General features: G+C 36.6%; 1 protein-coding gene across 2 annotated transcripts; it reads left to right on the top strand.

The window, feature by feature from the left end:
- The first annotated feature begins 991 nt into the window (after window positions 1-991).
- Window positions 992-13,019, top strand: LOC108127061 (protein CNPPD1). Of its 2 annotated transcripts, XM_017243880.3 has the most exons (4): window positions 992-1,149; window positions 1,201-1,494; window positions 5,605-5,727; window positions 5,780-6,534. In XM_017243880.3, the coding sequence occupies exons 1-4, from the start codon at window positions 1,117-1,119 to the stop codon at window positions 6,446-6,448; spliced, it is 1,119 nt and encodes a 372-aa protein (XP_017099369.2). In that variant the 5' UTR covers window positions 992-1,116; the 3' UTR covers window positions 6,449-6,534. The 2 variants fall into 2 exon arrangements, with proteins under 2 accessions (XP_017099369.2, XP_070133327.1); XM_070277226.1 differs by lacking the exons at window positions 5,605-5,727; window positions 5,780-6,534 and adding an exon at window positions 12,984-13,019.
- Window positions 13,020-13,426: the final 407 nt, after the last annotated feature.

The raw sequence follows: 13,426 nt of genomic DNA, 5'->3' as shown, positions 1-13,426 counted from the left end.
GAACGTTTTCAACAATGAAGAGGATAAAAACTCTACCTCGTAGTGTGATGGGGCACGACAGACTAAGTGCACTTGCGATGATGTCAATTCACTGTGATGAAAGGACATGAATTCAATTCACTGTGATGAATTCATACCAACCCAACATCGTAACATCGGGTTCGATTCCCATTTTTACTAATTGTAGGCCCTTGCTGATTTTCAGCTGGTACTAGTATTAGTACTTGTACACTTGTACACTGGTACTTGTACATTGTCTACATATTTGGACATGATTCGGAAGTGCTATTTAGTCTTTATTTCTACTTCTTGGCCACAGTTTTAGATTTGAAGGAAAATTGGAAACAAATTACTTTAAAAAAATATTTTTACTCTCAAATGTGTTCAAAAAACCATTTTATGTAGGGGGGCGTTGCTGCCGCAAAAGATCCCAGAATTATTATTATTATTATTTTCGTGGATTTAAAAATAAAGCGGTCAGCTTTATTGGGCTGATTACAGAGGATTAACCTAACTAGTACAATAAAACGGACGATCGATGACGGCCGACGAGAGAGCGAGAGTGCATAAAGGGGCGAGCGGATGAGCTCTTCAGCGCGGGTGCGCTCTTCAGCGCGGATGCGCTCTACCCGTTCAGCTGAGCGGCGGCCCAACGGCCCTCACATAAACAACCTTTTACAATTATAATCATTCAATTATTTTTTGTATCATGCAAAAAACCACAATAGACTTTTGTAATGATAGTAAACCTCCATATTTAAATCAGTTGTTTCCAAAATTGTCAATTTTTAAATTTAAGTTCAAATTAACTTTGTAAGGGACGTATCTTGAAAATATCTTGAAATATCATGCGTATCTTAAAAATGTTCGTTCACACTGGAAAGAATAAACGTTTATACTTGTTAAGTTTGTAATTGTTATATTTATTATTGTTTTAAAATGTACATTCTCTAAAAATCGGTATTCTGTATAATATGTAAAAATCCATATCACAATATAAATATGACATTAAAAAGTATGTGTGTCCGTTGTACATACATATGTATATCGATATATTTTGCTATTAGCAACCCTAAAAATCGTGTGTAACTTTGTTTTGTTTGCACGTTATAGAATATGGGACGTAGAAAATTTTTTCCGCCAAACAAGGTAGCTGATTTAAACAAAAATTGTTGAGCCATTTATCAGTTTCTTTCTCAGGTGATGCAGCACGGGGATTTCATAAACCAAATTCGCAAAACCCTTTATTATGGTGCTGATACAGTGGATTCTGAAATGGAAGTCTCACTCCCTTTGGCAGAATATGCGGCTGAGATTTTTTCAGAGCCCCATCGTGGACATTCGCTGCATCGCCTCACCTGCGTGGCCGCGGGAAAAATTCACGCCACGCCTTGCTCCTTAATTATGGCATTAATATATTTGGACCGTTTGAATGTCATAGACCCGGGATACTGCTGTAGAATCACCCCTCAAGAACTGTTTGTTGTTTCACTGGTAAGTGTGCGTCACAACACAAGTAACCTGTTGAGTGACGTACTTGGCATTCTTGGGGTCTTTATTCTAACAAGAATAAAATTCTTGTTAAGAACTAATTAGCTTCTGAATGAATATGCTTATTCAATCCAAAAGAAAACAAAATTTACCGATGTTAATATATGTATACAATACATTTCCGTTAGAATAGTTTCTGAAAATAGTAATTTTACCTATAAATAATTTTCAATTTTCAATTTAGAAAAAATTTAGCTATAATAATTTATAATGATCCCTGTTGTACCCTTGCAGGGGGTATTAAAATGTTGGTCAAAAGTGTGCAACGCACTGAAGGAGATTATACATATTATATACTTATATTATATTATATTTTTATTATATACTTTTCTTATTGACTACATAATAATTTGTCAATATTAATTTCAATTTTTGTTAAAGATAACTTAAGTAACGCCTCCAGATGGTTATTTGTCAGCCTTGACCTATGCTGTTTTATTTGTTTTAAAATAGAAAACCCACTTTCGCAAATATACATACTTCCAAACATGGAATAAGTACGTAATATTTCTTTGTGAAGTCCATTTACATTTAGATTTTTCCAGAAGTCAAGTCCTTTTAAAGTTGAGGGTTTTAATTCAATGTCACATTGCAAATCACAAAGCTCCATTTGAAATTCAGGTGATTGTTCATATATGTTGCATGTCATAGGAGTTTAAAGAAGAGCCATCAGTCGCGAAACGCATTCAAAATCCTTAAATCTATTTTCGAAATTTTGTTTCAAATTATGGAAATGTGTTATGAATGGCGTAAAATCAAAAAGAGAAACTTGAAATTCATCGAATAATTCTTTTAAGCACGGAAAATGATACATTCTTTTTAAATTTAAGTTGAATATGAATATATCAATTTTTTTTTTAAAAACCTTCGATTAAGCAAACTAAATCAAAAACAGATTTATTTCGGCCCTGCTAGTAAATATTGAGGCAATTTAGGTGTGTTGTGAGATCTGTCAAAAAAGCTAAATTAATGTTAAATTCTTTTGTCTTAATTTCATGTAAAATATCATGATTTTTTAATTCAAATTCCATAAAGTCGACAACTTCCTTTCGTAATTCAAAAAATCGCTTTAGGCATTTACCTCTACTTAGCCACCTAACTTCAGTATGCATCAGGAGGTCCCCATCAGGAGGTTCTCAGCCTCGCATTCATCAAGGAATTTTTTGAACTTCCGATGTGTCAATGAGTTGTGGCCACCTCGAATTCGATTAACGATTTTGACGACCACATTCATTGTGTGCACTGTATTTGTCCATTTAGCGCACAATGTGACTTGGTGAATTGCACAGTGAAACGTGGGTACCTCAATTCCATTTTTCATAAATTGTCCAATAAAGCCATCTTTTCGTCCAAGCATGGCAGGTGCCCCATCTGTGCAAACGGACGCTAGTTTTTTAGACGCGGCTTTGAGGTCAATCCTTGCATTTATTCCGTTGAATACATCTATGCCTTTTGTAGTTTTTAGAAGTGGTATCAGTGCAAGAACATCTTCATGTATATTGAAGTCATAGTCAACCATCCGAATTGCTAGTAATAGCTGACTTATATCTGTAACATCACAAGACTCATCTAATGCAAGTGAAAAGAATGAACAATACTTAAGTTTTTCACATAAAAGTGTATCCAAGTAACTGCTGAGATCCTCTTTTCTTCTTATCACAGCGTTTCGCTATAAAGGAACTGTTCCAATGGAGTTGGCCAAATTTTTCCCACTCTCTCCAAAGCAGGTCAACATTTCCTGACTCACTTTTTTTTTATAAAATTCCCATCAGAAAATGGTTTTAAATGTTGAGCTATGTGTAAACTTGCTACATATGAAGCTCTGACTGATGGAGAGTTTTTCTTACTAAATTGTGTTTGAGAAAATTGCTCATTTATTTCATTAGAATTTTTTTCAATACGCTTTATCAGAGCGTCAGAAACAAAAAAAAAAACGGAAAGTAATTCTTTGTATTTAATTGCTATCTGTTCAGCTGATAATGAAGCTATGTCACCATAATATGTTGTGAAATGCCTTTGAAAATTAAACTTTATTTTATTTATTAACACGTTAAAGCAAACAATACACCAGGGCTCACAAAAGCAATTTTCAGAAGAAAAAAAATTTGTTTCTTCAATGGCAAACATCTTGTCTGCGACGCGAAATACGACTGGTTTTTCGCTATGTAAATTTTTTGACGATCCAACAACAATTTACATTCGGGCAAGCGTGATAACGGCGAAGCCTATGAAAGTGTTGTTGACGAAATCAACGAAGACGCGAAGAATGAAGAGAATTCGCAAAATTGTTAGTGTAGTCAGCTTTGCTTATGGAGTGAGCCGTGCATGTATACCGCGATTGCTTTGCCTATGCTTAGGAGCAGAAACAAAAACAATGCGAGCGGCAAGAGCAATGGGCTGGGCATGACTGCTATAAAGTATATATATTTTAAGGCCGGGATCGGCCGAGTATATCCTATGGCTGCCATATAACTGAATAATCGGAAATGACCCAAATTTTGTTTTGTTTTGTGGTCACGTTTTTGAAGACAGAAAGTTGAAACTTCGTAAAGTTTCTATTTTGATTTATCCCACCTACCGAATTTCATAACGATCGGCCGACTATATCTTATAGCTGCCAAATAACTGAACGATCGGAAATGGGTTTTACCAACATTTTACCAAAATACCAACATTAGAATTTTTGAAGTAGAAGTTTGGGACTTTTTTTTTTAAATTTTGTATCGTAATGAATTGATTATATTATGATATTCTCAGAAGGAGCGCCCAACTATATCCGATTTTTAAGATATATATCGGGTTTTAACTGCAAGGGTATAGCAACTTCGGCTGCGCCCGAAGTTAGCTTTTCTTTTTTGTTATACCCTTGCAGAGGGTATTATAATTTTGCTAAAAGGGTGCAACGCAATGAAGTAGACATCTCAGACCCTATAAAGTATATATATTCTTGATCAAGATCACCTCCTGAGTTGATATGAGCATGTCCGTCTGTCTGTTTCTACGCAAACTAGTCTCTCAGTTTTAAAGTTATCGTCTTAAAACTTTGCACACACCCTTCTTTCCTTTGCACGCAGTATATAAGTCGGAACTGCCCGGATCGGCCGACTATATCCTATAGTTAGGAAATTACCTTTTTCCAAATACCAATAATTACTTTAGAATGAGCAGAATATTGAGCAGAATATATGAGCAGTACATCAGGTTCGTACTGGAATGCTAGTCGAAAAAATGGGCCTGATGTAAATGCTCGATGAACTTGTTGGCGTTGTTGGTCAATTCTTCTTCTTCTAACTATGAATCTGAGCGCTTCTCTTCCTTTATAGTTGTCTTTGTTGGTTACGTGCATCTCGTGCCTTATGCGATTGTGATTCACGTAACTGCGCCATGCTCATCGCGCAATTTCAACATCTTCTTTGATTTGTTCGCCTGATCTTCATGCTTTTCTATCTTGCTCGGCTTTAGATTTGACCGTTCGTTGACTGGCCCCAATCTCCTGGCACTCAGTTTTTTGCGAGGCCCTATTCCAGGGGCATATGGCACACATATACATATGTACGATAAGTTACGCTCTACTTACTTACTGTTATTTTTTACTAAAAGTGCAGCTATTTTGGAGGAGTATAATTAAATTATTTTTTTAATCCCCCTCTTAACATTTAGGGTATGAAAAATATACGTTGTCCGATCCTCAGCCCTAACGGATATATGTATATGTACACAAAATTTCACTAAAATCGATCGAGTCATTTCGGAGGAATATAATGACTCACACTGGGCATGAGAATCTTATATATTTGATAAGCCAGATCAAAGTAATTAAATTCTTTATTCAGGTGTCATTTTTAAATCTAATAGAAAACACAACTTTAATTTGGTAACCTAAAAATTAAACATGCTTAAACATGACCTCAGTGATATCACAATTGAAAATAAAATTACAAACTTGATAGCAGAAAAAAGATGTCAGTATGTAGGTGGTTTGGTGGTATATTATTAAAATAAGTATTTTCGTGTGATTTAAATATATCAAGGTACGATAATGTGTTCTTTCAGATGATTTCAACCAAGTTTTATATTGGCCACGATGAGCGTTTTTTTTTAGAAGACTGGGCGAAAGCTGGCAGCATGACGGAGGAGAGGCTTAAAGAAATGGAACTCGAATTTCTTTCCTCTATCGTAAGCGTATTATTTATTTCTTTAACTTGTCTGTTAATCAAAAATATTTTAGGACTGGAACATATATATATGCAAAGAAGAATTCTTTAAAAAACTATGTAGAATTGAACGTGCATTGGCCGAACGTGAAGGATTGCGAAGAGGATGGTTAACATACAGCGAGCTTGTTCGACTATTACCTTGCTTTACATTGACAAAATTTTTACTAAACAGCATTGGAGTTTTGACATTAAGCTATGCTGCCAGCGTAATAACTTTAGCTGGTGCTTTCTTTATAGCTAGCCATGTGCCTGGGACATTGTGGCATAGCAAGAGTGTGGCTTTAAACATTGATTCTTCAATAAAAACAGCATCGTCATCCGAACTTAATGCAACTCAATCTGCTTTTGTAGATACAGAAGAAATTTCCGAATCACCTTTAAGCAAAAGCTGCACTTATTTAAATATTGAAGTTGATTTGCTAAATATAGAAGAAAATTACGTTACTGAGATAAGACTGAATGAGATGCAGTCCATCCGACCCTTGGCGCAATTTGAGCCTAATTATTCGCAAAGAAGTAATTATCAAAATCCAAACAACTGGTTAACTGATCAACGCGTTCGTTTAAATGACTGCTGGAATCAATCAAAAAATGCATCATTTTTTTGGCAATTTCTTACTAATTCAATTAAACATTCGTTATTGGTACCTTGGCCGGATGTGTGGTCAAAGCTAATATAATAATTTGTTACAATAAAACACACTACACGTAATAATATATTTTTACAACAAATGCAAAAGTAAATACAGAAAGTATTTAAAACAAACTACATAGTTTAATTGGTCGCATTTAAGTCTAAATGATTGTATCATTGGTCAAAATTAAACTTGTTACACAGATTTTGAAGAGAGAAAATTAATTTAAAAAATTATTCTAGGCAATTATATTTGTAGCGCAAATGAATAGTAACATTTATTTTTCATATATTTTTTTTCATAAAAATTGAAAGGAAAAATGTCTGATATAAATTTTATTGAACCACTCACAGATATTTGTTCCAGCATTTTTTAAGTATTACAATTTTTTCTTAGTGTAGATTTTTGTACCTTTACCAAATCTTAAAGTTACTATTGGAGACGTTAACAAGAGAACAAGAAAGGAAAGCTAACTTCGGGCGGAGCCGAAGTTGATATACCCTTGCAGTTAAAACCAGATATACATTTATCGCAAAAATCTGTTATAATTGGCCGATCATTTTGAGAATATGATAAAATAACCAATTATTATAATACAAAAATTAAAAAAAGGCTCAAACTTGTACCTTAAAAAAAACACAAAGTTGGTATTTTACTAAACACCAAAAACCATTTCGGATCTTTCAGTTATATGGCATCTATAAGATATAGTCGGTCATAACTGACGGCCTTACGGCCATATAACTGACGGCCATATGGCCATGTGGTAAAGTTTTATATAGATATAGAATTTCATAATCGTTATGAAATTTGGTAGGTCGGATCAACTGACCAAAAACAGAATCTGTACGAAGTTCTAAGTTTTTATCTTAAAAAACAGGAAAGTTTCTAGAGACTAGTTTCTCAAAAGTTTCTATAAAGTATATATCTATAAAAGTTTCTATGAAGTATAAACTTTAAAACATAGACAGACGGACATGCTCAAATCAACTCAGGAGGTGATACTGATCTAGAATATATATACTTTATAGGGTATGAGAGGTCTCCTTCACTGCGTTGCACGTTTTTGACTAAAATTGTAGACCACTCATAAATCAAGAACGGCAGAACAGATTTGAGTAAAATTGGTAGGGAGGTAGCTTAGAACCAGGATACGGAAATAGGATACTTTTTATCCCGTTCGACCCCGCGAATTATACTCCACCGAAGTGGCTGCACTTATAGTAAGGAATTAAAGTAAGTAGGCTAAGAGCGTAACGTATCTTTAATACATTAAGGTATTTATACATTTATCTACAGTCAGCAATGTCGCGAGCAAGACGATCGAACCTTTTCCGACAAAGGCGACTTCGTGCCACACAAGAAGCGAACAAAAGAGATCAACAAATATATAATTTGCTACCGAGAACAAGATATATATCTAGTGCGGATTTGAATCGAACGATTGGAGCAAGGATTAAAGCTTGCATACTAGCGTTTGCATTAGGCAAATGGACGTTGTTTGTGAGTATTGTGGTGCATTTAAGTTCTCCGGAGAAACGTCTGCATTATGATGCCTTAATGGTAAAGTGAAATTGCCGTTGTTGACTCCGCCACATGAGCCATTGAATTCAGTGCTTTGTGGCAAAATACAAGAAGATGCCACGTTATTATACTTGGAATACTTCATCGAAAAATTTTTAAAGACGGAAGTAAGGCGATGCGGTTCCTGAGTATCCAGATGAGCTACAGAAGCTCTTGGTCGTATGTGTACAGTTCATCCAAAAAATTTTTTTATTTGCGGTTGCTGCTGGTACATGTGCGTGGGCCAACGTCATTTGACACACTACGAACTATCAATGGTATTCCCAACATATCGTGATGCATGTAAAGAATTGAACTTATTAGAAGTCAGATACGCATATACGTTATCATAATATCGACATGTTTTGCATCAAACCTATGTAACCTGTGGCACAAATACAAGGAAAATAGAAATCACGATATTGAGATAAATGAGGAGATACATAATCGTGCTTTACTTTTGACTGAAGATATGTGTACCTCATATGCGGTAATTTATTAATCAGGTAAGGAATTATGGCCAGCGCCATATCGTGAAATGAATGACGCATTTAATTGAACGGGAACGTCAATATGATCATTGATCACCAAGCATTAAATTTAGTAGTTGAACCCCTGTTGAATTACCAATAAAAGGAAGTTCATGATACTTCAATGAAGGCAATCGATGATGAAAATGGTGGTTTCCTAGATGCCCCTGGTGGTACTGGCAAGACATTCCTCAAGACTGGCAAGGGGAAGATCAAACAGCGGTTGCAGTTGCTTTTTCTGGAATAGTAGACACATTGTTAGAAGGCTCATTCAGAATTAAAATTACCGTTAAATATTGACTCTATTAAAAAACCATCGTGTAATATTGCAAAACACTCAGCCATGGCCAAAGTTTTAGCGGCATCGAAAATCATCATCTGGGACGAAAGCACAATGGCGCGTAAACGGGCATTAGAAGCACTAAACCAAACATAAAAAGATTTACGCAATGACTCGAGATGTTTTGGAGGAGCACTGATTTTGCTGTCTGGCGATTTCCGTCAAATACTGCCAGTAACTCCAAGATCTACGGCTGCCGACGAAATAAACTAAAATAAACGAAATAAACTCGTGCGTCAAATCTATGGCGCTATGTGAAGAAACCGGAATAGATAACCTGAATTACATAATTTAAAATAAGATCATTGAAACAATGCATTCATTTAAATCTATTGACTGCGTCCCAAATGAATTTGATCCAATTGAATTTTTAAACTCTTTTGATGTGCCTGGCTTATCACCGCACAATTTACGCCTCAGGGTTGGCTCCGAGTTAATCATAATTCGATACATAAACCAACAAAAACTGTGCAACTGTACACGTTTGGTGGTTAGAAAATTGATGAAAAATTTAATTTAAGCTCCTGTAATCATCATAAAGCCTAGAGGCCCAGACGTCCGAGGGGCGCTCGTGAAACGATTTGTTAGTATATATTAAGCTATTTGTAATTTATTAAGCTAGGAGGAGTTAGTAAGGAAATTTAAAATTCTATATTTTAAATTTGAGGGACAGGAAAAGATGTTGTAGAGTAGAGACTATTGTAGTTCGAATATAATACCCTAAAAGGGTCATGCAGTGCATATGTCGAATTACAATGGCTAAGGAACAGAGGACTAAAGTTTCGAGTCCTTCTATTAGGAATGTTACATTTTAAGCGTCTTAGTAAATGCTGGCTATTAATAAGGTTATGCAGAAAGACTACACCGAGCATTGTCCTACGGTTTGTTAAGCTAGGTAAGTTTATAAGTAAAAGTGTGCTACTGTAGGATGGAAGCTGAAGATTTGCATCCCAGTATAGACCTCTAAGTGCGAATATTAAAAAATTCTTTTGTACGGATTCTATGCGGTCCTTATGTACTCCATATTGGGGACTCCAGACACATGAACCGTACTCCAGTATCGGACGGACCAAAGAAATAAATAATGTTTTGGTTATGTATGGGTCATTAAATTCTTTTGACCACCTTTTAATAAAACCAAGGACTCCTTTAGACTTATTAACCATTAAGGAAATATGGTCGGAAAATTTAAGTTTAATGTCTAATAGGACGCCGAGATCATTAACCTGAGTTAATTTCTTTAATGCCATCCCATTGATAGATTACGTAGCTTGCAGAGGGCAAGAACTATAAAAAGACATCTATATATATAAAAATGCTCTGTTCGTATCTACGTAATTTATAGACTTGAAAAGTTCTGAACCGTTTAAGCCCAAATTTTCACCCAACATGCGTTGAGGTTCCAGCTCGGTTTATGTCTACTTTTGATGTTGATAGCTTATCTGCGTTTGCGAATATATCAGTTTTTTTCGCGTTTCCCTGTGCTCTTACTTTTCTATTTAGGCAGACAGCTAAGAAGAAAATGTCAAATGAAAATGTCAAAATGTCCGAAACGAAGTCATTAGAAACGAAGTCATGCCACTCAAGAAGTCGAATTTTGGTCGCCTTACTCGCAATACAAAAGCAAAAAGATGTAACATTTCGATTAAGACTGACGAAGAGCGGGCCTCCATTCGAGAGACTGAGCGGTTGAGAGCCATGCGGCCATGCACAACGCGGAGACAGCAGAAACGCGAGCAGCTAGGCTTGAGCGAACAAGATTGAGAGTTAGGCAGTCGCGTTCTGCAGCAATCGATTTGATTCGGTCTCAAAATAATGAACGCGACAGGGCAAGGGTAGCTGAAGCGGTTTTACAGCTTGCAACAGATCGAAACCTGCAATACAATCGTCTTGCATTCCGATATAATCCAACTTTTGATTACAGCTCGAATCGCAATGTCGTTATTGGCCGGATGAATCAGGTCTGCACACACTGTCAGGCTCTCAAATTCAACATCGAACCAAAAGAATTGTGTTGCGCTTCCGGGAAAGTGAAATTGCCTCAACTTGAAGCACCACCAGAGCCTCTGCACTCTCTATTAGCTGGATCTACTGCTGAATCGAAGCATTTCCTGTCGAACATTAGGAAATACAACTCTTGCTTCCAAATGACGTCATTTGGTGCGGAAATTATAACTGCGCAATTCATGCCAACTTTTAAAATCAAAGGACAAATCTATCACAAAGCCGGTTCCCTGCTTCCGTTCTCAGACAGCAAACACAAATTTCTTCAAATGTACTTCATTGGTGATGATGGAGCTGAAGTCGATGCACGTTATGGAATCAATACCTCGCTGAAGAAGCCCATTATTTCGCAGCTACAGAAGCTTTTTAACGAACGGAACCATTTGGTGCGTTTGTTCAAAACAGCAATCGATATGATGCCTTCGGATACCCATAAAATTGTCATTCATGCAGACAAAACGCCTGCTGGAGAACATATCAGGAGATACAATGCTCCAACTATAGACGAAGTGGCAATTGTCATAGGCGGGGATCAGTTCGAACCTATAGAATTTGTTCTCCATCGACGAAACGATCGATTGGTAAACGTCGCAGAAACTCACCGTTGTTACGATGCTTTGCAGTATCCACTCATCTTCTGGGATGGTGCCGATTGATATCATTTCATTGTGAGGATGGTAGATCCAGTCAATGGTGTAGAAACGAATAAAAAGTGCAGCGCGATGAACTTTTACTCATACCGATTAATGGTTCGGAGGACCCATGACAATCATATATTGAAATGTCGTCTGTTGTTTCATCAGTAAATTGTCGATATGTATGCAAAAATTGAAACAGAACGTTTGCTGTTCCTCCGATTGAATCAAACGAAACTTCGGTTCGAGGAATATATCCATTTGCTGTGATGAATGACCGTAATACAACCATCGTTGGAAAGCTCACGATTTTGCCATCCTCATACATAGGTAGTGCACGAAAATTATTCTTTTTTGTTTGACTTATTTCTTATGCGTGAAACCATAATATGCCACAGCGAAACGTGGCAGGGTACTGCTAGTATTACGATAAAAGACAAAAACACCATTTTTGAAAGTTATCAACGTCGGACTGTAGATTGCATTGGGCAGAGATGGATTTGTACTGAAGACAAAGCTTTACATCATCTGCATACATAAGAACTAGAGAGTTGGTTAAAGCAGGGGGCAAGTCGTTTATAAAAAGCGTAAATAATAACGGGCCAAGATGACTTCCTTGAGGGACGCCGAATGTAGCACGGACCAGACGGGACTGTATGTTTATACCCTTGCAGAGGGTATTATAATTTTGGTCAAAAGTGTGCAACGCAGAGAAGGAGACATCTCCGACCCTATAAAGTATATATATTCTTGATCAGGATCACCTCCTGAGTTGATATGAGCATGTCCGTCTGTCCGTCTGTCCGTCTGTCCGTCTGTCTGTCCGTCTGTCTGTTTCTACGCGAACTAGTCTCTCAGTTTTTAAGCTATCGTCTTGAAACTTTGCACACACCCTTCTTTCTTTTGCACGCAGTATATAAGTCGGAACGGCCCGGATCGGCCGACTATATCCTATAGCTGCCATATAACTGATTGATCGGAAATGGTATAACTTTTGTGTTTTTAGAGTTAGAGAGTTCAAATTTGACATGAGAGCTATTTTTGGCAAAACATTACGTCATGCCAAATTTCATAAGCATCGGCCGACTACATCCTATAGCTGCCATATAACTGAACGATCGGAAATGACCCAACTTTCGTGTTTTTGAAGATAGAAAGCTGGAATTTAATACAGATTCTATTTTTGGTCAGTTTATCCAACCTACCAAATTTCATTAGGATCGGCCGTCTATATCTCATAGCTGCCATATAACTGAACGATCGGAAATGGTATTTGGTAGAAATATCAACTTTGGTATTTTTGAAGATAGAAGTTTGGGACTTTTTTTAGATTTTGTAATGTAATAAATTGGATTATATATTCCTATCCAGATAAGGATCGGCCAACTATATCCGATGTTTGCGATATATATCCGGTTTTAACTGCAAGGGTATATAAACTTCGGCTCCGCCCGAAGTTAGCTTTCCTTTCTTGTTTTAAATAACACTCTTTGTCTCCTTCCATCTAGGTAGCTGAAGATCCACGTTAAGAGGTCTATAGGAAACCCCAGCATATTCAGTTTACTCAACAAGAGTGAATCAACTGAATCAAATGCTTTGCTGAAGTCTGTGTAAATTAAATCGGTTTGATATCCCTTACAAAAGCCATCTATGACAAATGATGTCAACTCCAATAAGTTTGTGGTGGTGGAGCGATGCTTAATAAAGCCATGCTGACAAGGAGTGATAATCGAAGAGCAAAGGTGTTGCAAATGAGGGGTATTTAATTTTTCAAATAACTTTGGAATTGCCGACAGCTTAGAGATGCCTCTGTAGTTGGCAGCCTCGGACTTTTTCCCTTTTTTATGTAGGGGAATTATGAATGATTCCTTCCACTTAAGGGGAAAAATCAAGGTTTCCAAAGATAAGTTGAAAAGTCTTAGAAGAGGTTTGCACAGAGCCCTGGCGCAGT

This window comes from Drosophila bipectinata, chromosome 2L, assembly GCF_030179905.1.
Source record: "Drosophila bipectinata strain 14024-0381.07 chromosome 2L, DbipHiC1v2, whole genome shotgun sequence".
NCBI lineage: Eukaryota > Metazoa > Arthropoda > Insecta > Diptera > Drosophilidae > Drosophila > Drosophila bipectinata.
The sequence above is the reverse complement of the archived record's forward strand: the minus strand, read 5'-3'. Positions and strand labels throughout refer to the sequence as shown.